Source organism: Macrobrachium nipponense, chromosome 1, assembly GCF_015104395.2.
Source record: "Macrobrachium nipponense isolate FS-2020 chromosome 1, ASM1510439v2, whole genome shotgun sequence".
Taxonomy (NCBI): domain Eukaryota; kingdom Metazoa; phylum Arthropoda; class Malacostraca; order Decapoda; family Palaemonidae; genus Macrobrachium; species Macrobrachium nipponense.
Window position 1 is genome coordinate 186,034,897 of NC_087200.1, and position 25,608 is coordinate 186,060,504.

At 39.7% G+C, this 25,608-nt stretch overlaps 1 protein-coding gene across 1 annotated transcript; it reads left to right on the forward strand.

Moving 5' to 3' along the window:
- Positions 1 to 1,910: 1,910 nt before the first annotated feature.
- Positions 1,911 to 25,279, forward strand: LOC135220319 (rab-like protein 6; the record flags this gene model as incomplete). The annotated part of the gene is given in 5 exon segments (XM_064257558.1): positions 1,911 to 2,051; positions 9,088 to 9,297; positions 24,105 to 24,274; positions 24,398 to 24,551; positions 25,078 to 25,279. Coding segments are annotated over 5 exon segments (862 nt in total), but the record flags the coding sequence as incomplete, so codon positions are not given.
- Between the last annotated feature and the right edge of the window lie 329 nt (positions 25,280 to 25,608).

Here is a 25,608-nt window from a genome sequence, read left to right on the forward strand (position 1 = left end):
CCTTCAGTCTCTTGAGTGCCCAGAATCGCTCACTAACTTTGAGGAAGAATAAAGAGTGGCTTGTAAAGTTGGAGGGTTCTGGTATTACCTGGAAGAAAACGGAAGTTTGCGGCCATCCTTTTCTATAGAGTGATGGTAAGAGCTGCTGTTGTCCTCTGATTAAAACTTCTGGCTCCAACAACAGCCTGGCGCCAGCTCGGTCTCTTGACTACCCAACAGTGCTCACCAGATCTGAGGACGAATAGGGATCTTTCTGGCCAGCTGAGATGTTCAGGTTTTACTTGAAAAGAATCTGTGGTTCAATGGCCATCCATAACCTAAGGTGTTATGGCTAGATCTAGTCTCGTCTTCTGTTTAGAATGTCTGGTTCTATATACTCGTAATGGACTTATTTTCTAAGATACTCTCAGATTTAGGGGGCATTTTGCCTTCCTTTTGACTGAAAGCTAAAGATGTCAGAAAAGTTTTTTCCCTCCTCTTTAACTTTCAGACTCTTCTTGTCCCTTATGTCCATTTTTCAATTGTTTTACAAGAAACTGTAAATATCTTTTGACAGTACCTTTTGATTATCAGTAACTAGCACGAGACTGCGGAAGGAAGCATAAGATATTCTTGGACTTTCTCTCCACCATGTTATGAGGTGTTGAGTTTTAGGGAGTCAAGGGGGTACAAAGTACCTAGAGCACTCACCACTCTCAGTGGATGGGTTGTGGTTTTATTTCACTGCAGGTGATAGTGTATCTGGCTATATCTGGTTATTTTCTTTGTGGTGCTGTGCCCAGGGCAAGGGCACCTTATAAAGTTTTGCTAGCTATCGGATAACTCCTTGAGCTACATAAATTCCACTAATGCTTTGGTAGACATTGGTGGGTAGCTCCCACTTAAGTACATGCACTCCTGGCTTTACCGCCACACTGCTACACATTAAGTTGAGCAACAATCGGAGGCAGATTGCTACTGCAGGCTTTCTTAAGTAGTCAAGAACCACAAGCATTGTACTCAATGCTAGCAACTCTTTCTATAAAAATTCATTGTATCACTTAATGTTTTAGAGTATATGTCCATATATCCCACCTTCTTCAATGTGGCATCAGCTAAGTAATTACTCAGTAAGTTACTTATATAGAAATGGCATTTTTATGATAAGATAAAATTTTATACAATACTTACCCAGTAATTATGGCAGAGCCCTCCCACATTTCCACTGATGGACATATGGCATAAATCGAATGAAATGGTCTGCTAGTAGTTCTTGGTATTCCCATTGGTGGGTGGGTCCTATCGCCTGCACTAGATCTGTGAAGCGTTGCCCGTGAATTTTTTAATCTTCAAGCTGCCGAGGCAAGAAATTGTTAGCTAAGTAATTACTGGATAAGTATTATATAAAATTTTATTTTATCATAAAAATGTCATTTTTCCTATGTTAAAACCTTTTACATATATGAATGTAGGTTTGTTTACATGTGTACAGAAATTTAGTTTCTTGGCTAATGTTTTGATTATATAGTTTTATTGTTTTTAATTTTTTAAAATACCACAGTAAATTGCAGTTCATAAAAGAAAATGATTTCCAAGCTCATGAGCAGTAACTAGAATGAAGTGCATTTTACCATGACAAAGTTTTGACCCCCCAAAAGCCCAGAGTTTATGTGCAGTCATTTAGTACTGTCTTAACCTTATAACATATGTCAAATTACTGAATATACAAGACTAATCAGTGCACATTCACTGTCGTTAGTTAAAGGCATCATTGCAGTAGGCATGTTTGTGTTTTTTACTTAATTTTTATTGTCAATTTAATTTGACCACTGTCATCAGTATTACAGTAGTTGTATATTATTTTTTGCAATTAAAAAATGGCAAAGGGATGTTATGATGCAAATACTTTTTAATTTGTATGTATGTTTTAGGACATTTGAATATGTTCGGCGTGAAGTCCAAAATGTCCCCACTCACATACCTGTGCTTGTCTTGGCCAATCATCGTGACATGGGCCATCATCGAGTTGTAACTGAGGATGATGTACGTTTCTTCATTGAATCCTTAGAGAGGTGAGTTATTTGGTATTCTATTGCATAAAAGGTGCCTTTAATATGTAAGGTTTATACTAATGGCTAATGTATTTTGTGAAATATGAATATGACCTGACTGTTTGTAGCTGCTCTTGTATTGTAAATTATAGGAAGACCCATAGAACAGTTAATTTCAGTGCTAGTTTGTATCTGCATCACTGTATTTACAAAAGTGATACTGACAAGACTTGCCGGGTTCTGTTCCGATGGCTTGATGATAAGCAGAAATTGCTGATAACTGGATTTTGGCACTGATAAGTGGTTAATGGCGCCTCACTTAGTTATGCATTGGCACTGAAAATCACTGATTTTCAGTGATTTTCATCACTAGATAGGCCCCATGAAACTGGATTGCTGATAATCGAGGTTGCTGATAATCGGGAACTAGCCTGTATACAAATGAAACAAAGCTTATGGGCCGGTATACCCAAGAGTGATTTTTCCACAGAATAGAATAGCAGTCCCCGGTTATCGGTAGACTTGGTTATCGGTAGATTTGGTTATCGGCGATCTGGTTTTATGGCACTTGTCTAGTCCCATAAAATCGGTGATTTATGGCGCCACAAAAGGACAAGTTTTGGTTATCAGTGCCATAAGGCACCTGCTTTCACTTTTTATTACTTGAAGGATATTGCCCATAGGTCCTTGGACACGTTTTCCTTGGGTTTGGTGGTGGCTGCCCAACAAGTTGTGTAGCTCATCTAGTGCCCCTGGCAGAATAGTTGTATCATGCCTAAGGTTATTATGTGGAAGAGAGAATGAGTGAGATGATTGGTCTCTTTCTTTCCCTTTTTTCCCTTCATTTCTACGGGTGGGTTGAAGATTAAGACACATCATACGCTGGAACTGGCTTGATGCAGGCGAGTTTGGCAGCCTTACTGTTACAGCACTTTTTTTGTGTTCCATACAACATACAAATCTGCTTCTTAGTAGCATATACTCCTCTCTCCAGCAAGGGTATTGAGGAGTGATGACAAACCCTTTGTTTTGGCCAATATGGTTTGTTGCTTGAACAGATAAAGTTCTCTTTGTCTTCCATGTATGCAGTGAATCTGGACATGTTACACTGTATTTCTCCCAGTAGACAGAGTTTTAGATAACCATTTATCTAACTTTTCACAGGATTAAACCATCTTCTTTAGAATTCTCATTTCTTGTTAAAGTGGTCAGGTGTGCTGAAACTCTGGTTAGTTGGTTCAGGATTCTTGTACTTCCCTCCAACTATGAGTCTATCCTATGGTTAAGACCAAAGGTCTGTTCTGCATATGAACAAATGACAAATTTTAATTAATTTGTATTTCTCAAAGCCAATAAACCCAAGGTCTTAGCATTGACTGCCCACTTCTAGCCACCCCTCTTGTAATCCTGGGTTGGAAGAAAGACTAGATGCATCACAGGGTTCAAGCGTAGTCTCTGACCAGCTTCCACCTCATGTGCGCTTTAGATGCCAGACGCCAAAGATTTCTTACACATATACAATATTTGGTTGTTGTTAACCCGTTTCCAGATGGCCCCAGAAGATTTATTCTATTATTAAGACCTCAGGTATGGTAGCAATAAAAAATACAAATTAATAAAAAATTTGTCAGATTTTTTATGCATGCATTTACATTGTAGTATTTATATTTAACATGTAACAAAGACTTTTGTAAAGACCTTAACAATATGTAATCAAAAAACTTGTAAGTCATTATCAGGCAGAATTAAAATTTTCAGTTTTTCTGAGAATGCAAACTTATAATAGGTTCATTCCACAGTGGTAGCTGTGTTGATTACTGCAGCATGTAATTAGCTGTGTGTGTGGTTGGGGTGGTAGGTGAACTTGATCCACTGCAGGTCATCCGCTTTTTCTTTGGCTGTGTTGAGTCAAAACGTCTTGTTGGTATATATTCAGCATATAAAGGATACCATTATATTAATGTTTTTGTTGCTATTTTTTCTGGCAACCTCTATGTACAATTGCTTCTGCAAGATATAAACCATTGCCTGTAAGTAGGCCTTGGAATTTATATGGTAAAGAAACCAAAATTTTGAAATATGAGATTGTCTCATAAGGTACTTTTTTCTGCAGGGTAGGTTTGTTCATATAAACTTCACCAGAGAAGCATATAGGAATATGATCTTATCCTTGCCCTCTCCTTCCTGATTTGTTTCCAGACTTTATGGCAGGGTTTCAGGGATTTATTTGTCTTTTCTGAGTTATCCTTTCAGATACTCCTTGAGAAACTATTCTCCTGTAGAAGAGACAAGTCTTGATCCATTGGGACTAGATTATTGAGTAATGCTTTTGGTGTACGTAGTTGGGAGTGTTTGTAACTGATTTTCAGCGAGACTTATAATGGCAATTCAGAATTGTTCCCCCCACCTTGACCAGATCTGCATTGTTGCCTTTGAGGAATATTTGAAGAGATCAGGAGGGGAGTCCCAACACACTTCATCTAAGCCTTCCTTCTGTGGTTCATGAGTTTGCGCATGTGCATACTCATGTTTCTTTTTGGTCTTGCAGAGAAACAGCTCTCTCTCTAACGCTTTCCTAGTAGGTCCTCGACTTACGGCAAGGGGGAATCCGTTCCAGTGCTGTGCTGTGAGTTGATTTCTGCCGTAAGTCGGTGTCTCACAGATATTGGTGCTATAACGCCACTGCAACTTGATCAAGTTACAGTGCCATTTAACTTGAGGCCTATTCTTGCTGTTAGCACCCATCAATGACACTTAACAGAAACATAACTTCATGCAAATTTAAGTTATGGCACTGTAAAACACTGTTAGTGGTGCTGAAAAAGTTCTCTAAGGTCAGATCCAATGTAAGTCTGTGTCACAGTGTCAGTGACGCACTGTACCTATTAGTGCTTTCAGGATTTCTTCCTTCCTGGTTGTCTGTGCTCCTGCAACAACCATTATGATTTGGTTTTTTGGATTCTGGATGGTGCTGGAGGTGCAGTCCATTGCAATCCTGTTACCTGTAAGAGGAGTACTGTTCTCATATGCTGTTTTTTTTTCCTCATTGTGCCTGTAACCTCATTCTCTTCCCTATTTTAGGACTTAGGAAGGGTTGCAATCTTTGAAAGGAAATTTAGTCTCCCCCTTACTGTGGCTTTCCCCTTGGTGAATTGCATGCTAGAGGCTCCTTTTGACAGCTTTATTTTATCATTTGGATTTCTTTCTAGAGGAGCCAGGATAAATTTTTCTCTAGACCTGTAGAAAGAATAGAATGCTTCTCACCTGCCTGATCATTCAGATATCCTTTAATTATTATCCATTTGACTAACATAACTTCAGAGTTAGGTGATCAGCTATTGTTTCATCTCATTTAACCTTCCCAAAGATTATGACTACCATCCAGTCATTCCTGTTTATGATATTTGAATGGTGTTAAATCACATTCATTTCGTTCATAGATTTGCTTAGTTCTTTTACCTAGAAATTTTTTTATAGAATGATTGGAATCTTGCATAGTGACTTCCCAGATGTATCAGTCTTCCACTGCTTCCTTCCATTAATGCTGGCCAGCTAGAAGCAATTTTTACATCTTCCTTTTGTGACTCTGTGGCCTTAAGGCAAATTTTTGCATTTCCCAAATGAGAGGGAAGACCTAGTTTAGTTCTCTAAGTCTGGAGTTACTCTTAACTTCCTTTTAGGTGGAACTTTGGTTTCAGGTAGTATTTAGCACCTTTTGGATCAGCATCTAGCCTAAGGTTCATGGATGCCAAGTCTGTTCCCCTTCTTTGCTAATTTCTTGGGTGTTGACAGTCCAACCCATGTTCATGGTAGTCTGTTTAAGGGGGCCGGCCGGCTAATGCCCTTTTTTAAGGACAGGACTTTGATATTCATACCACTTAATAAGGTGACTTGGGACATCTGCAAACCGCATATGATTTTTGCCTCTGACCTTCGGTTTTGTGACGCCAGGGCGATTTATCCCGAAAATAACCATTTTTCAAATTCTATCTCCTCCCTTGATATTTATATTAAGACCTGGGATTACTACCATATAGACCTGATGTAGACCTCCAATCGAATGGAGAGTTTTTTTTCTAAAAGTCATTTTTTTTTGTTGCTTAGATATGAATTTTTCAATATGGTCAAAAAAATAAACCCTATAAAATCAGAGATTTATACAAAAAAAAATACGAAACAAAATGGGAAAAAAGGGCTCTATTTGATTGTTCTATAATGTCTTTCTGAGTTATATACCAAATTCCAATGTTATAGCTTTAAAACTAAGTGAGAAGATAGATTTTGAAGGTCAATAAGTATAGTTTTGAGATAAGGGCGTTCAAAGTTTTCCTTCGTATTTCTATAAAGACAATATTAATAAATAATGATTATTATGAATGTATATTTGTTTTTTTTTTGTGTATTAATAAACCAAAACTATTTTTATTTTATCATAATTTAATCATAAATGATGATCCCTTTGCTCATATATCGCAGCCTGGGGCACTGCTTGAGGCAAGATGGGGCACTCCTTCCTACGCAATTCTCCTCTCTCCCCTCACTAACTCTGCTTATTACAGCGAATTTTCTTCTTCTGTATGTTAGCGAGATGTTTTCCTTGTATTTTCCTCTTTAGCATAATGAAATTCTTGCCCGAAACAAAGATAAACAAACGTAATTGCAAGAGAATGTCAAGAGGTGAAACTCGAAGGCGTACACTTTTTTTACAAAGACAATTTAATAAATCATGATTATTATGAATTTCATATTCCATTTTGGGTATTAAAAAAACAAAACTTTGTTATTTATCATAAATGAAGATCTCTTTGCTCAAAGAGCGTAGCCTTAGGCACAGTGTGACGTGTGCTGTCAAGCAAGACGGGGGCGTTACTAAGCAACCCTCTCTCTCTTCACTTTTACTACGCAATATATTGATGGTATTCTGTATAATACTTGAGCGATTTTTCTTCGTCTGTATGTTAGCGAGATGTTTCCCTTGTCTTTTCCTCATTAGCATAATGAAATTCTTGCCGAAACATACATAAACATACGTGAAAGCAGGCGAAAGTCAGACGTGAAATGTAACGTGTAGACTACTTGACGTCTGTTATCGCACTAAATCGGAACTGGAGTTGGTAGCTGAATGAAGTCTCCTTCTCGACTCGGGGAATGTCTACAGATGCCATTTCTCCCAATTTCTTTGACAATAATTATCAAAATTTACGATAATAGAAGAAATATTGCATTTTCTTGTACGGATCAATGTTTTAGGCTTATTGAGTTACGTTAACTAATTACCCTGTAACTAAGAAAGTAAGAGGAATTTTGACGAAATATTTCGTATACGTATTCTCAATTGCCATATGAAGCTCCATGAATTTTTTCATGACTTTGCATTTTTCGCCCTATACCTCCATATATAGAGGTTCCGGCCGGCCCCCTTAATGCAGGTAAGCAACATAACCAAGCACCTATCTAAGGAAGTCTGAAAACATACTCTCTCCATCCTTCCTTTATGGAGCAAGGTAAGAGGCAATGTTGTAAAGCATTATTTTAATCTCTGGGATGGTATTGCTACCCACTGACCATAATTTTCTAGTCTGTGTACAGGTAAGGCAGAATTCCTGAGAATCTCCCCTAGACTACGGTTCATAAGTGTTGTGAAGCAAACTCTAATTTTTAAGCAAAATTAGTTCCACGTTGGCCGAGTGGATTTCTCGCTCGGCTACCAATGCAGTGGTCTGAATTTCGATTCTCGGCTCAGCCAACACGGAACCAGAGGAATTTATTTCTGGTGATAGAAATTCATTTCTCAATACAGTGTGGTTCGGATCCCACAATAAGCTGTAGGTCCCTTTGTTAGGTAACCAATTGATTCCTAGTCATGTAAAAATATCTAATCTTTCGGGCCAGCCCTAGGAGAGCTCTTAATCACCTCAGTGGTCTGGTAAAACTAAGATATACTTAACTTAAGCAAAATTGTGTGTCAGTGTAATTATAGCACCCAAGTATATATGGATATGGTACAGATTGTTAGACCTGTGGTTATTGAATTTTATGGTAGCAGTGGGACAGGTACATAGTTATTAACTTCAGATAAGATCCTCTGTTAGTTGATTCTTCATCTTCATCATGTTGGGAAACTTTTCATTCTCCATAATGAAATTATGACAAACTTGGGTGTTTGCGCCTGGTACGATTGAATGATTAAGTGCTGGCCCTTTATGTATTTTTCGCCTCTTAGAGTACCTCATCCCTGTACTAGATTTCAACCTGAGGTGTTGTACCAACTATGCAATTTATAGTTTCTGTCACAAAGACAACTTTTGCATTCTTGTTTATATTTGAAAGACATGAGTTGTGATACATAGGGTGATCCAAAGAAGCTGTCTAATGGATTCTAGAGGTCTCAACTGCGCAATTATAAGTTATTCCCTTGTTTTGAAAATTTTATTTTTTGAGAAAAGAATTAATTTTATCATACCAACTCATTAAAGTACTTATGTTATGAGTTGCTTCTGCACAGCCCTGTTATTTCTCACAGCTCTTGAATGGGTCAACAAGAAAATTTATCCAGAGATCTGTTCAGGACCTGACGATCTCCTCACACATGCATAGTACTGATTTCTTTCCCTTTTTATTTATTGAATGGGACTGAAGCATTTGTGACAGTTTGGTGACCTCAATATGGCCTGATTATATGTAACTGATATGAGTACTTATATGTAAGTGCCAATGGGATTGCATGAAAAAATTAATGTGATTATGAATAGCCAGTAGTGATTACATGTTTTCACCAAGTATTTTAAGAGTATGTACAAGTACCCATTCCTTGAAATTTCTTCTGCTTAGGGTTTTAGCAAAGAATATGGTGAAGGATAGCCTAAATATATTTATTGGGTAAAATGAATTTCATTACAATGCAAAGTTAATTTATTAGCCATAATTGAAAAATAATTACGTACTATTCAATATGTTAAGTTCTGAAATAGACTATTTGGGTATTTTCTTTTATAGTAAAATAGTAGTGAAACAGAAGTACAGTATCCTGAATACAAATTTTTTGTGCCCTTCCCAGACCTGAAGGAGCGGCCGATATTCGTTATGCAGAATCCTCCATGAGAAATGGCTTTGGACTTAAGCTGCTCCACAAGTTTTTCAATCTTCCATTTCTGCAGCTACAGAGAGTAACACTACTGCGACAGTTAGAAACAAATACATCAGAAATTGAAGCTACGATTCAGGAGCTTGAGGTTTATCAGGAGAGTGATGATGCTAATTATGACATGTAAGTCTTCAGAAATTATCTGTTGCAGATTTTGACATTTGATACGTATGTGCTCGTATGATATACTAACGTGTTATTTTGCTTATTACGCTACATAACCTAGAAAGGTCGTGGTGCTGAGCAGCATCATTGGTAAAAAGAAAAGGATGCCATTGTTCTTTTAGGTGAATATTTTTTTGCCTCTGACATTATCTTCGTCTTCATTCCCAGCTTTACTTTTATCAAAGGGGTTTTGTTACTTTCTTTATATCACATATCTCTTCATCCATCTTCCCCAGTGAGTGAATTTAGTACAGTGATCCTTCAGTTATCCACATTAATAAAGCCAGGACCCCATCGGATGATGGTGAAATTTGTACAAGGGCGAGTAAAAAAATCTAGAGGTGTTCAAGGGCAACTCTGTGCCCCTCCTCCTAACCTTGTCAATAAAACATAACTTAAATATTCAATATGCTTATAAACAACAACCATCACATTTTAAACTCAAAACTTTTATGCAAAAGGAGTTGAATGTATCGTGAAGGAGCAGTGACCCAGTTAAGCAGTTTTGGGGAGTAAATCATACAGTTACTACTTAACCTCAATTTATTTTCTAATCTTTTATTTATAAGCAATCCACAACTAGCACAGGTTACCTCTGTATTCCTGTGAACAATAATTTATTGTATCAGTTGCTACCTAACCACATACACTAATCTACAATCAGTCCAGAGGACAATTTATATGTAAATACAATTTGATGTACAGTAGCGCCGCAGGTTACAAAATTAATCCGTGCCGAAGCGGCCTTCGTAAACTTATTTTTTCGTATCCAGAACTACGTTTTACATGTAAATTGCCTAATTCGTTCCAAGCCCTACAAAAACACCACAGTAAATTTTATAATAAAGCTAAATTGACCAATAAACAAGGAAATACAACAATTTGGGCTATTCAACACTTAACCTAACCGTTACTGTACCTGTAAATAAAGTCTATTAGTGTACAGGGTACAGAAAATACTGTGTGTGCATGTATGTATATATGTAGTAAAATGTGGAACCTTACCTTTTGAGTGAGGTGATGTCCAAAAGTGGTGACAGAGTGGGAGGACAAATGGCAGAAAACATGAACACTTAACTTTACGAAACACATTAAAAAATGGCAGAAAACATTAACAGTAAACTTTACGAAATACATTAACAAATGGCAGAAAGCATTAACACTTCTAGATTATCTCCATCTTTGTCTCCATAGAAAACATCCTCTTCTTTCTGTGAACTTCAGCAACATTCTTGGGACCCATGGCTAATAACGTAGTCATTAAGTTCACACACAACATGATAAAGTAACTTACAGTACAACGAAAGCGAAATCACTAACACGAATTTACGTTAACAAACGAAATACGTATATGTGAACAAAGGATTTCCAGGTGTTTACAATAATGCTGCCGCAAAAAATGGTCAAAGGAATGCCTTTACATAGAGGCATGATGGGGACAGGATGCTGACCAATAGGAGATCAGGATCTTATGGCGGTGACTAGCATCAGGAACCAATGGGAGAGCGGGAGGAGGTTGGGGAGTCTACTGAGTTGGTGGCACACCAGTTTTAAAATTGTTCTCAGTGGCCCGGGCGAATCTGGACTTTACCCTTTCGCAACCTGAATTATTTTCGTACACAGAAGCAAAAAAATCTTCGTCTTTGCTTTCGTAACCTGAATTTTTCGTACATAGGGACTTTCGTATGTTGAGGTTCCACTGTACAGTGGGGCCTCGTTATCCACGGGGGATAGGGCCCAGAACCCCCCCGTGATAAGTAAATACCCGTGTTATCCTGATACCCCCCTCAAAAATTGCTTAAAACTCCTGACCTACTTAATAGTAACCCACCCAAGACCACTATTCCAATGTTTATAACTGCCTACTTTAGTTCAAACACCAAATATGTTTTCAACTATCACCTAAAACTAAAATCAAAACAGTTTTAAAGTTATTGTACAAAATTAGCCTTAAAATAAATAAATGTAGTATATGTACTACTGTCATATGTAGCCTACTAGCCTAGGGATTACAGCTAGAAGCCTACATAACGCATGGTGGGCCTCTTTTTTTTTACAAGGAAAGAGAGGATGAGTGGTAAGAGAACTATCAAAATATGTAAATCATATGGGTACTCACCAACAATCTATGTTGATAAAAGATGGCGACGATTTTGCAGTGCAATCCAGTAATATAATAACGATAATGCTACAACAGTATGCAGCGAAAAACATCTCTTCCCTTCGTCACAACACGTTAATACTAGTATATTCCACGTAAAAAACCTTCATCTGACCTTTAGGCGTCTTTCCCATAAGAGTAAAAGAATCAGGGCTTTTGGATGCCACATAATTACTCGTTTATATGGGTGCAATTTAAAGAACGCGCCGCACACCACATTTCATAACAACAACAAACAACGTTTGTAGGCCAGTGTTGCCAACTGGGAATGCAATTTCTTGCTAGATTTTGTTCCATAAAGGCTAAAAAAAAATCACATACCGTATATACTCGAATAACGTGCAATCTCCCATATCGGTCGCGACCCCCTAATTTCACCATAAACAGTGGTTTTTGGTGTTTTGTCATGTATCTCATGTATCATGCAAGTTCATAAGGTTGGTGGTTTAGCCTGCTAATGGCCGAGTCATTGAGATGTGTGCTGATGCTAGTCAATTTACGGTAATTTTCTTATTAATCTCGAGAATTGAATAGAAAATCTCAATTATGATTATCCCAAGATAATAAAATAATTGTAAAAATAACACGCCTTGGAGTCCACTTAATCATTCTCTCTCTCTCTCTCGTCTCTCTCTCTCTCTCTCTCTCGGTCTCTCTCTCTCTCTCTCTCTCTCTCTCTCTCTCTTCAGGAATAAATACGTACGTACTGTAATTTGCAGTAAATGTGTAGACATTGTGTGCGTGTTTAAAAAAATGTGCAGTACACACACATTCCGATGTTTCGGTTTTGGAATTTTTCAAGATTTCGGAAATGTGAGGTCAGATGCATAATCAAACAAACACCACTACTGCAGCAAAAAGGGATTTTGACGTAAGGAAAAATCATTCTGGGCACGATTGGCTCGTGTCGCCAGCGAAATATCCTTTAAATCTATTATTTCTAGGGTAAATGTACTAACACATACCAGAGAATAAATAAATAAAGAAAAAGGTCAGTATAACTGACTCGCTCACCCTCCCAGAGAGTGTCGGTATGAACACTATGGCGAGTGAGACCACTACGACGAGCCAAATGCCAATAGAATCCTCCCCTACAAAATCCCCAAGAGGGGAGCCGACCACAGAGTGGGCAGCACCTACTACTACTACTCCATCCCATGCTGCCGACTGCTGCGCCTCTGGTGGCCATCCTGAAGTTAGCAGACAATCTTGGCGATGGGATGGGTAGGGCGGGATTTCGCTGGCGACACGAGCCAATCGCCCAGAAATAGATTTTTCCTTACGTCAAATCCCTTTTCTGGCTCAGCTCGTGTCCGCTGCGCAAAATCGTACCAGAGAAATAGACAAGATTGTAAAGAATTCAACAAAAATATAAAGGAAGTCTCAAATAAAAGATAAAATAAAAATAAATCAATATAATTGCCTAATAAAGATACATATACACAGTGATACAAATAGAAATATTACTTACTTATACTTAATGCTAATAATATTTATTCTTAACTTAAGGTAATATACATATATACAGGAGAAATATCATATATGTACAACAATGGTATCTGTGTAAAGCTTATGTATCAAAACAATGTAAAGCAATAAAATACAAGTTGAATAAAACGAACTCAACAATAATAAAATATAAAAGAATGTATATGACTTAATATACAAAACCCGTAACCATTATAATAAGATGTATCTCCTAGCATAAAAATAAGGAGATGACATCCAGGAGATCAGTAATCATCACAAATGTGAGTGTCCCTAGCAAAAAAATAAGGGAACACACTATATCATCATCAAGGCAGCTAAGACACAAGGTGATCGTAAATGAACAAGGCAGGAATAGACGAACTGTTGGGTGAGGCAGGTAGAAAGGAGGACTGAATCTTCTACTAAGGATTAGTCAGAGTCAGGGGAACTATGTTACCCGCTGCAACTGCTGAAAATTTCAGGGCTTCCAAGGACTTTAAGTAATGACGTTTGAACACTGTCGGCGATTTCCATCCAGTATACTTTTTCAACTCATCGAAGTTCATATGTTGGAAATAGTTAATTGAGGTGGCTACTGCCCTGACTCATGTGCTTTTGGGAAAGAGTCAGGATTGGCTTGTTTAATGAAGTACAGGATTTGTTGCCTGATGCCTTTAATAGATAAAGTACCACCTTTTCTCTCTAAAGAGAGGACCCGATGAGGATGAGGAGGTCCTAGATAGAAAGGCTCGTAACGTTGAAACTGGGCAAAGAGATATATCTTGTGGAAGGGGTAGTACCTTCCATGGTTCCCACTCATCAAGGGGATCTTCATTCTTAGCTAAAAAGCTACGTTCCGGTGAAAGTAGCACTTCCCCTGTGGGAAGGAACTGAATATGATCCGGATCTCTGGATTAAAGCCGACAGTTCTGAAATTCTAGCTCCTGAGGCCAAGCTTAATAAAAATAGGGTTTTTCTTAACAGCATTATAAATGAGCATGTGTCATTATTGGTTTCTGAAGCCAGTTTTAGAACATCGTTTAAGAACCATGATACTGACGTAGGCTTACAGAAGGTCTAAGTCTAGCACAGGCCTTGGGAATAGACGAGAAGTAGGAATCTGTCAAGTCTATTGAACCCAAATTGAAAAATCTTTTTCAAGGCTGACTTGTTTGTCGTAATTGTGCTAGCTGCTAAGCCTTTTTCAAATAAGGATCTGAAAAAGGATATAGCTGAATTGATTGTCATGATCTTAATATCTGATTCTTTCAGGAACGGTTGCTAACTTTTGACAGCAGCATCATACTGTCTCAAAGTTGAATCTCTCTTATCTGATTCCAAGAAGAGAATATTCTGAGGGTCAATAATTCGCATCTCTTTTCGCTGCAAACTTCATGAAATCCATAAAGTTAGGGTTTTGAGAATCCCTGAGGGAAGCGAAACACAGTCTTCGTTTGTACTGACTGGGAGAGCTTGGGATTGGGGATCCGAAGAGGGCGGAGACCCAGTTCCAGGATGAGGGGTTACCAATTGCTCTTCGGCCAGTCTGGGGCTACTAGAGCCACTTGACCCTGAATGTCCTGAGTTTGGTTTGTTTAACACTTTCATGAGAAGATTCACCGGAGGAAAAGACATAAATCTTCTCCCGTTGTTCCAATCTAGAGCCAGGGCGTCCCGTGGCATAGGCCAGAGGGTCCAGGTTGGGGGCCACATAACACGGGAGTTTGTGGTTGCGCTTGGGATGCGAAGAGATTCTACCTGTAGACCTGGAACTCTCTGAAGAATCCATTGAACGAACTTGTTGTCCAGTGACCATTCCGACTCTAGAGGTAACTGATCGGGATAGAGCATCTGCTATGACGTTTCTCATCCAGCTATATGGGTGAGGAGAGATGCCAACTGCTGAACTTGTCCGCCAGGGAGAATATTGGCTACCATGACATGGTTTAGATGACGTGACTTGGAGCCTCCTCTGTTTATGCAATGTACTACCACTGCGCTGTCCAGGACTAGCTTTATGTGGGAGTACTTTGGCGGACGTAACCTTTTTAGAGTCAAAAGAACAGTGCCATCGCCTCCAGTACGTTTATTATGGAAACTGACGGAACTGGAGGTGACCACGTTCCCTGAACCTTTTTGAACTGGGAATATCCTCCCCAACTGCTAAGAATGAAGCGTCTGTGTGGATAGTGATCCCTGGAGGAGGAAACTGAAGGGCACTGACACCGATAGGTTCTTGACTTTCGCCCACGGCCGAAGTCGATTCTTTAGAATCAGAGGGACTGAGGACAATTTGTCCCTGGACCTGATATTTTGCCCGTGAGCGCCAATTCTGGTTAGGTCTTTCAGTTTGGCTTTCATTAGGATGTTCGTCACTGATGCAAACTGGAGCAGAACCCAGGATCCTTTCCTGAGATCTTCTTGAAGCCAGTTTGTGACTTAGAAATTGCTTGACTGGACTTTGCTATTTCCTTCCTTTTGGACGATGGAATTCGACAGAGTATGGGAGGATAGATTCCATTTGAATGCCTAGCCACTGAAAGTTTGACTCTGGAGTGAGTCTTGATTTGGTCCTGTTTATCTTGAAGCCTAGATATTTCCAGGAACTGAATCACTTTCAGTGTTGCTTTGTTGCATTCCTCGACTGTTGAAGCCCAGATCAACCAATCGTCGAGATACGCTACTACCATAAACCCCTTGCGATCTGAGTTGTTGAACAACTACGTTCCGCCAGCTTCGTAAACACTCTGGGTGCTACGTTGAGCCCGAAAGGAACTACCTTGAAGGAGGAATGCCTGGTCGCCTATCTTGAAAGCCTAGATAGTGACGGAAGTGTCTTGCAATAGGGATATGATAGTAAGCGTCTGTAAGATCGATAGAGGTGGTGACGGCCCCACGGGGAAGTAAGGTCCGCACCTGCGAGATCGTGAGCATCTTGAACTTGTCGCAGCGAATGGCTAAGTTTCTTTGAATAAAGCGGGACAAGTCTAAGATTACTCTTCTTTTTGTGAGCCGTTTCTTGGCACGCTGAACAAGCGACCTTGAAATTTTAATCTTTTGACTCTCGCTATAGCTCCTTTCTGAAGGAGATCCTCCGCAATACTCCGTCAGTTCTTTGGAAGGAAGTTGACGGAAAGGCCTGGATGGAGGTGGGTTCGTCAACCAGCTCCAACCCAGGCCTTTTGACACAATGCTCTGAGCCCACTTGCTGAAGTTCCACCGGTGGTGGCGAAAGTGAAACAGCCTCCCCTCCTACCTGAAGTTCTTCATTGGTTCTGGTAACCTCCTCGGCCTCCTCTGAAGTGTTTTCCCCTATTAAAGGGACCTCCCGATCCTCTCCCACGAAAAAGGAACGTTTTACCTCTGCCTCCCTTACCCGAGCGGTCATACTTCTGTGAAGATTGACTCTCGAAGGTTTGATTGGTAAGCTGGAGAGATGGCAATAAGAGGTGGAGGGCTGAGGCTGAGGGGAGGGGAGATCACGTAAATTGGCTGTGATTGAGCCTTTGAAGTGGAGGGTTGGGAGGCTGTTTGCACTAAGGGAACCACCGGAACTTGCTGAGAAAAGCGTGGCTGCTTTTTCTGGTAGGGCTGGAAACTCCTGGGTTTCCTTTGCCCTTTACCTCTAGCTGCGAGATCTTGCCTCCTCCTAGCCGTAATGCCCCAACGGTCCTTAAGGCTCTGGTTCAACCTTGTAGCCTCTGACTGGACTTCCTTCACCATCGCTTCTGGGAAGAGATTCTGCTCCCCAGATGCTTGACGAGAGTAACCTATTCGGCTCGTGCCGAATTGGTTGCTTCTTGTAGGACATGCTTCCTACAATTCGTTCTAGCAGTGGCAAACTCAAACATATCTGACTGTACCGTTTGAGAGTCAGGGATTTGGTCATAAGTTTGAAAAGCGGCTCTGAACCATAGGCTATGGTGGCCACCCTCGGTCATAGCCATAGAATTAACTCGATCTGGCTAATCGCGATTTTTTTAGCGTCAAATTCAGCCTGAATAAGGCTATCTGGAAGCCTGGGTAGCTTTTCACCAAACTGCTCCATAGCAACAGTCCGGTTTGAGTTTGCCAGCTGAGAAGGTGTTCGGTAAGTCTTCCCCATAATTCTCCGGCTGAAGGAAGTAACGGAGATGTAGGATCTGCTTCCTTCAGTTGAGGCATGGGGTCCCCCTTCTGGGCCGCTGGAATGGTAGATGTCGCGATCTTAGTCAGGAAAGGGAGCGGGGTACTCTCATCCATGCTGAAGATCGTAAAGGGACTCTTGAAGGGTTGGATTTTCATAATTAGAACAATCCATGTCCTCTAAACACCTGGAGCCATTCTCTCTGAGCCTGGTCACGTGAATAGAGGACCGTCTCCTTTGTACCCTATCATCTCGAATCATGGCTGAGGGCGGTGAGCCTTGCGTTAGACCGATGAACGGAGGATGAAGGTCTTCCGGGTTAGAACTCGAAGTCCTCTATCCTTCGAGTTCCAAATTCCGGTATAGAAATGAGTCCGTCCTGGAAGGGGGGGGGGGGGGGCGTATGACGCTACCTCTCCACGGGTGTTGTTATCGAGAACGGATCGGTAGGTTAGTCGGAGTAATGGGGGACGAAGCTGGGCTCCACCTGCATTGGAAGGTGGAGGAGAGGCTAGAGGAGCTCTTGGCTCAGTCCGGCTATAATGGAGTCTTGAGAAGTAATCCTATCCGACAACGAGAGATCATTTGTTCCATGCTACTCTTTAGAGACCCAACCAGGTCGCCCACCTGTTGTAACAGGCCAGCATTGGAGTCCAAAGCCGGAGCTGCTGCGGAGGTGGAGGGGTAGCTCTGAATTGGGACCAAGGGTAGCGGAACTGAATGACGACTCAGCCGGAGTGTGAGATCTCTCTCTTGGAGGATATACTCCTCGAGGGGACTTAGAGCCGGACCCAGAGCTTTAGATTCTGTCTGCTTCCGGGGGATTCCTAGCCGGAGACTTACGAGAGGAGGATGAGGAACCGAAGTCGTCTTCTTAGACGACGACGATGTCTTTGTCAAGGATTTCACTGCTTGACCCTTGACCTTGGGTCGGGTCTAACCGAAAGCGTCCAGGAGGAGTATATAATTCATCACCGTAAAGCCTTGGAAGGATGGAGAGGTTGCAGGAGTAGAAGAAACAGTTACGCCCAAGGGTATCCCTTGGGTGTCCACCTTACCTACCATCGGACCAACAGGTCGTCCTACACCTACCATAGGTTCTACATTAATATCCAACGTCGCGACTTCCGAGGAGTATCCTGGCCTTGGTCAGTCAATGAGGCAGCCAGCTGTTGCTGGATGAAGGCGATAGTCGGGGCAGCCTCTGCTGGGTCGACGTATCCTGTCGCCTTGCCTCCGGGGAAGATTAGTACCGCCAACCTTTTCTCCAGGATGTAGGGCATACCCTTGGCGGCGTTCTTCCCAAAACCGCCGACCCAGGCCCGCAGGGTTGCCAGTGCGGTATCCCTCACTGCCGGCGCCTGGAAGAGAGGGTATCAATTAGATTTAAGAATAACTTAAAACTAAAGATAACTTAAAGTATAACTTAAACTTATAGGGCTATAAGGCCCTTTGAATTTTCCTTAAGTTAGAGTAATTGATGCAAACTTAAGCACTAAAACAGATGCGGACCAGCTACCGTTGGGGAGATGGAATACTTACCCCGTCTAAAAAGCTGGCTCACCAGATCGTAACATATGGTACACGTCTCATGGTACCAGACCTGGATGTCCCCCCCCCCCCCCCCACCCCCCCCCCCCCCCCCGTGCGGAGTCAGCGCATGGAGCATGGACCGGCAAACTTCGTGTCCACACGGGTCCTGAAGTGTGGCGGCGCATCCCGGATGCTCACAGTTGGTGGTCTGTAAGTGGAAATAAAGACACATGAGTATCTTAAAGAATATCACTTACAGGCTAAAGGACAGAAGAACTCCATTGCATGCCGGAGCTCGGAAAAAATTCGGGCATAGCCCCTCCCTTACTAGCCTGAATAGGCTATAACCCCGGAGGTATCCGGTGAAAAGAAGGGAGGGGGAATGGTTTAAGGTACTTAAAGTAAACTTAACATCTTAAACCTAAAATCTCGAACGTACCGGACTAAGTCCAGTGCGTTGGCGGAGTGATTAACTCAGTGAAACGGAGAGGTTAGACGAAGACCGACCTGTATGTTTCCGGTCCACCCCGTGGGGTAGACTTAGCATGTTTCCGCTATGATGCCAGGCCTCCGGTGGTAAATGGAGCCCTAGTTAAGGTGGGAAAGAGCGGGGGCATACAGACTCGGCTAGTAACGGAGCGACGAAGTAGTAATGGAGAGGGGGAAAGGGCCAGTACCCCCTCACCTTACCCATCCGACCGGACCGGACCCGGAGCCGGAGAGGTCGAGTCCAGTCTGGGTCTGTTCCCGTCCCTCTACCCCCTCCGCCTGGGGGAGAGAGGGAGGCAGGCTCGGGTATGCGGAGCGAGCATGGCAGGCCTAGCCACCCCCCTCCGACTCTATGGAAGAGCGGGAGGGGGGAAAGGTGACTGGACAGGCGTCTGGCTGCCTCGTGATCACATAGTGACCACGGGGCGATAAGAACAACAACTAAGCCTAAAACAAAACCAACTGATCAGCGAGATGCTATCGGGAAGCGAACCGAGCTGACCAGCGGTCAACATAAAGGCACAATAGGCCGTGACCTAGGCTAAGCGAGCCAGACGCCTAACTAACCTAAGAAAATCACATAGACAATAAAAATGAATAATAAAATGAAAGAAAGAAAACAAATAGTGGGAGAAAAAATCCAGGAGTGTACGACTAACCCGAAGGCAAGTCTACCACTTCAAAGCTAGCCGATGCCAGATACTAAGAGCCGTGGCTAGGGTTCTGGATGGAAAAGCCTACATAAGGTAAAAGACATGCATGCATGACAAACGTGTAGACCTTACTCTAAACAAAGCGGATAATAAAATAGAGGTACAAAGTACAGACGGGATGCTCTGGGTATGGGAGACCCAGAAACGTACCCATCACGAGGCAGAACCATGCTGCCATGCTTCCGACCTAGAGATCGTATTTTATACCTAAAAAACGGCAAATACGTGCTCAGGGCCGGAAAAAAAAACAAAAAAAAAACCAAATAGCAATAAACACTGAGTACTTAACGTTAGCTGCTGCGATGGCTGCACGCTACCATTGTAATAAAATCCAAACGAAAGGGCACAAAAACAGCAGAAGAAAATAAAAAGCAACTGTGTATCGTGTGCGCTAACTGAAAAGGATGTCCACCAGAGGCGCAGCAGTCGGCAGCATGGGATGGAGTAGTAGTAGTAGGTGCTGCCACTCTGTGGGTCGGCTCCCCTCTTGGGGATTTTTTGTAGTGGGAGGATTCTATTGGCATTTTGGCTCGTGGTAGTGGTCTCACTCGCCATAGTGTTCAATACCGACACTCTGGGCTGGGGAGTGTTGGAGCGAGTCAGTTATACTGACCTTTTTCTTTATTTATTTATTCTGGTAGTGTATGTTGTACATTTACCCTAGAAATAATAGATTAAAGATATTTCGCGCAGCGACACGAGCTGAGCCCAGAAAACATTTTTTCCCTTTATGTTTTTCATTATTGTTATTTTTATTGAATTACAGTTTATTTAAATAAATATTAATATAATACTGTTAAATGAATGTGAGATAATTAAGATCACCTATAATAAAAATTAGTGGGACAATTAAATACCATATGTTTCACTAATAGGTATTATTTCAAAACAAACATTCCGTAAAACACAAAAAATATATGTACATAACAATCAAAATATAATATTGTTTTGCAGTTTCAACTTGTGAATTTTAACAATAAGTATGACTAATAATATATTTTACCATATCGATCTTGAAGTTGAAGAGTCGTAAAATTCTGAGGATGGTCCGGGAAAAAGGATTTGTACTTTGTGATTACGTATCGCTACAACACCATGTGGTATTTTCATACCACTATATTGATGACGCATCGCTACGACACACTGGTGTTTTTTCATACCAATATACGTTAAAGTTAAAAACATGACATAGAATCGACTTTGCGACTTCGTTCACTTTGATATTTTTAACGATACAATAACTATCATTTGTACTAGCTAAAACCATCTTCACATAAGTAATTTTTCGTAAGATATGTGTTGTTGCAAAAGCTAGCTTATACATAAAAAGCTTTTATAATTTAAGTCATCTTGATATACATATGCACCCAAACTCATTGTGGGGAAATTTACTACTGTTTCCTCGGATATTGAAATACTTTAGCATCATTCAAACACTTTAATAATATAATGCATAAATACTAAGGCTATACATATTTACATCGTATACAAATACTACATACAGTATATACACATACTTTTATATACAAAGTTAACAGTTATACACATACTTTTGATATACAAAGTTAATCATATGAGTAGTGATCAGACGACAGCTGTGCACTGGACTACGTACGTACTACTTGGAAGATAAACGAACAAAAATTTTGTTGTTGTTAGTCGCCGGATAGATTAACATTTTTTCCAGAGATTAAAAAGCTGAATTTTGTTTTGAAGGTATGTCAACCGCGATATTATATTATTGTTTTCACAAAAGGAATAATATATAAAGAAAATTATTGAGTAATTTTTTGCCGTCAGCAGTCAGAAAATCACGAACATGGTAACGTTCAAACCTAGTGCCATCCATGGCGTATGTCTATAAATAGAACAGAAGTAGAGGGCAGTCATTGATAACAGATCTCCATGGCTACCACCAACCAATCAGGTGTTAGTTATACTACTCTGTAATTTCTTAGAATGGAACGTTTACACACACGAAGCTAACGATGATGTATGTGTTTTGCATACAGTACGTAGTTTTAGTTTTTATTATTAGTGTAAGTATTTTACTGATTTCATGAAAGAATAGAATGATTCCTTCTCATTACTTCGAATGCAAAAATGGCTTGAAGATTCTTCCGCAAAAAAAAGAAGAGAAAAAATTCCTTAGAAGATGATACCTATTTCTACTAACGCGGTTGACATACCTTCAAAACAAAATTCAGCTCTTTAAATCTCTGGAAAAATGTTTAATCTATCCCGGCGACTAACAACAACAAAATTTTTGTTTGTTTTATCTTTCCAAGTAGTACGTACGTAGTCCAGTGCACAGCTGTCGTCTGATCACTACTCATATGATTAATTTTGTATATAAAAGTATGTGTATATAACTGTATGTAGTATTTGTATACGATGTAAATATGTATAGCCTAGTATTTATGCATTATTATATTAAAGTGTTTGAATGATGCTAAAGTATTTCAATATCCGAGGAAACAGTAGTAAATTTCCCCACAATGGGAGTTTGGTACATATGTATATCTAAGATTGACTTAAATTATAAAAGCCTTTTTTTTTATGTATAAGCTAGCTTTTGTAACAACACATATCTTACGAAAAATTGTACTTATGTGAAGATGGTTTTAGTAGTACAAATGATAGTTTATTGTATCGTTAAAAATATCAAAGTGAACGAAGTCGCAAAGTCGATTCTATGTCACAAACCATAACAATGCAGTGTATGTATGATAATTCTAACTATTATTCACTACCAAAATAACGATGATCTTTTGTATTGAAAATTAATGTTACGTATATTCCAAACATTATTACTACGTAGCATGAATAGTACTATAAAAATTTCGAAAGATAATCTTGCTGTGAACGCTACCATAATTTGATTTTCATATACGTACGTACATTTTGTCAGCTGGCTGGCCTCGCATAGATTAAAATTGATTTCACTGATATGGAATTACTCCACGAATAGCCTTTTATTATGAAGATATGACGATAATATATAAGGTAAAAAAATGCTTTTATGTATTTTCGTTTACGCTTCGTCGCCAATAACAAACAGCAATACTTACGATAATCTATGACAAATAGCGTTTGTATGACTTCATTGTTCAGAGAAGTTATATACGAATACTGCCAAAATAATAATGAAGTTCGAATTAATTTTAGCATTAATGTTATTATACTGTAATTACACTACCACTACTATTTAAAATTTCTAAAAGTTTATCAAAACAAAAAATGTCGCTTTGAACGCAACCGTATATATACATAAACCATTTTCGTACGTAAAGGAATATGCTTACATTTTGTGGCTGGCCACTCCGACGATAAGTTGAGTGCAATGATGTGGAATTATTCTTCGAATAGGCTATTTATTATGAAGATATGACTATAATATATATGGTAAGAATGGTTTTATTACCTTTATTGTCAGTTAATATCATAATGTGAATGTTTGTGTACTGGTGGTTATCGCACTGCAACTACGCTTAGCCTACCAATGAACGTCGTACATAAACCTTGAATAGGCTATTTATTTCGAAGATAGGACAATAATATATTAGGTGAGAATGGTTTTATTACCTTTATTGTCAGTTAATATCATTATATGAGTCTTTAAATGAATGTTGGTAGTTATCGGACCACGGCCGAGGGTTAGCCTACCGAAAAACATCGCATACGCAACACAACAAACCCGTGATGCAGCGATTCATACCAGTGATGTAACATGAGAAACGGTCCAAGAAAAAACCCGTGATTAACTGGATCCGTGAATACTGATCCGTGAATAAGCGATGCCCCACTGTACACCTTTTTCTTTTATTACGAAAACATGGTTTGGAAGAGACTCAAAGGATCTCTTCCTTGACTAAGTGTTCCTTGATGCAGTGTTCCATGCCTTGCAACCACTCATCCATGAATTATAAAAAGTGTAGCCTGTAAAACTGAAGTATACTAGACTATTTAATAATACGTAGTAGTTGCTGGGGAAATTGACAAAAATTTCTTAACAATTGTTATGCTGATCATCACAGTAACATGAATACAGTATATTGTATTACTTTATTTACTGGCTTTTAATTACAGTCTCGTACTTAACATGTGGTTTAGTTCATTATTAGTGTACTATTAAGCTTTTGTTACCAATTCTAGTCATTAAGTCATAAAGTTAAAGCAGATTAATATTCCGTCAAGCCATTGGGATACCATGTTTTCAGTACAGAGTGTTAAAACACTATGCTTATTGTGTCTTTCCTTTCTTTATCCCCAGTTTTCTAAATCAACTAACTGATCGTCGTCGGGCTGTTGCAGAGGCCATGGCCCCTGCAGCTCAAGTTTCAGCGCCAACAAACACAACTCCCATACCTCAGTCACAGTCTGTTAATAACATGTCAGCCACAGCTAATTTCAGTGCTACAGTTAATGGCTCTGCCACTTTAGGTAAAGTATATTCAGTGAGAAAACTTGATTTGAAAATTTAACGAGGAAGTTTTTTGCCTTTTCAAGGTTTTTACAGTTCAATGAATTGAAGTAATCTTTTGCTTATGTTCTATTTCAACACAGGAGTATCTAAATCCACTTCAGTTCCTGTTAGTTTAGCATCAGCAGCTTCCAGTACCCAATCAAGTCCCTGCCCCACTGCCAGACCTACAAATGTAATTTCAAATTCACAAGTAGTTAAGCCATCTCAGGGTGTGAATTCCTCTGTAGGTGCAAGGTAAATATTTGCATAACTACATGATCTATTTTTGTTTTACCTCCTTTTTACAGTGTACGTATATTTGCAGTGTATATATTTTTAGAGTAATTAACTGATCTGTATTTTTACAGAATATTTCTTTTAAGTTTAAAATGTTTTTTGTATGAGATAGAAATCTATGCACTTACAGATATGAGAATGATTACCATACATTTTGCAATGTCACCTGACGTAACTTAGTTTGTCAGGTGATTTAATGTATTGATGTTTGTTTCCTAGTGATTGGTTATTTATTTTTTTTTTCAAATAATGCACAAGTCTGTTCCTATCATTAGGGTACTTTACTGTTCAGGGTTTTTCATTAGTGGGTAACTTTTATGTGATGGATATGATTTCATAGAGTGACTGTTTTTTAAAGTTACAGCTGGAAAATTGGGTTTATTTGTACACGCAATGCAATGCATGAAAGATGTAAACCAGTGTTAATTTGAGTACAGTACAATTCTATGAAGTAAACCCAGGAATTTTTTATGTAACTTTTCAGTGTAAATACAAGCAGCAGTAGCAACAACAGCTCTAGCAACAGTCCTTCGATGGCTTCTCGACAGCAGCAAACATCTGCCAATCAGAGTCCTGAGAAAACACAAGAAAAATCTAGCTTCATGTCGCGCATCTTTAGCAAGAGCAAAGATGCTGAAGTGAAGGATACTCCTGCAGGTAATAGTTTGTAATTCAGATGTTAAATGGCAGAACCCCTAAATTTCTGTCATGAGTTTATGGCCGAGTGATTTCGTGGATGAGCCATTCCAACCTGGTTATTGAACTCTGAGGAATGGAGGGAATAGTACCAAAGAGACAATTATTTACATTACAATGGCTTAAACTTGAAGTAAAAAAGAAGAGCTGAAAAGCTGACTTGATATATCGTGTATGGTTTTGTGATTTTATGTTTATGATACAGCTCATACCTTCACTATTTTGTTTTATGCTTTACATAATATTCTTGCTTGTATTATTGCTGTATTTGCTCATTCTTTATGTTTTCAAACCAAAATCCTTTGCGTTCAAGTCTAAG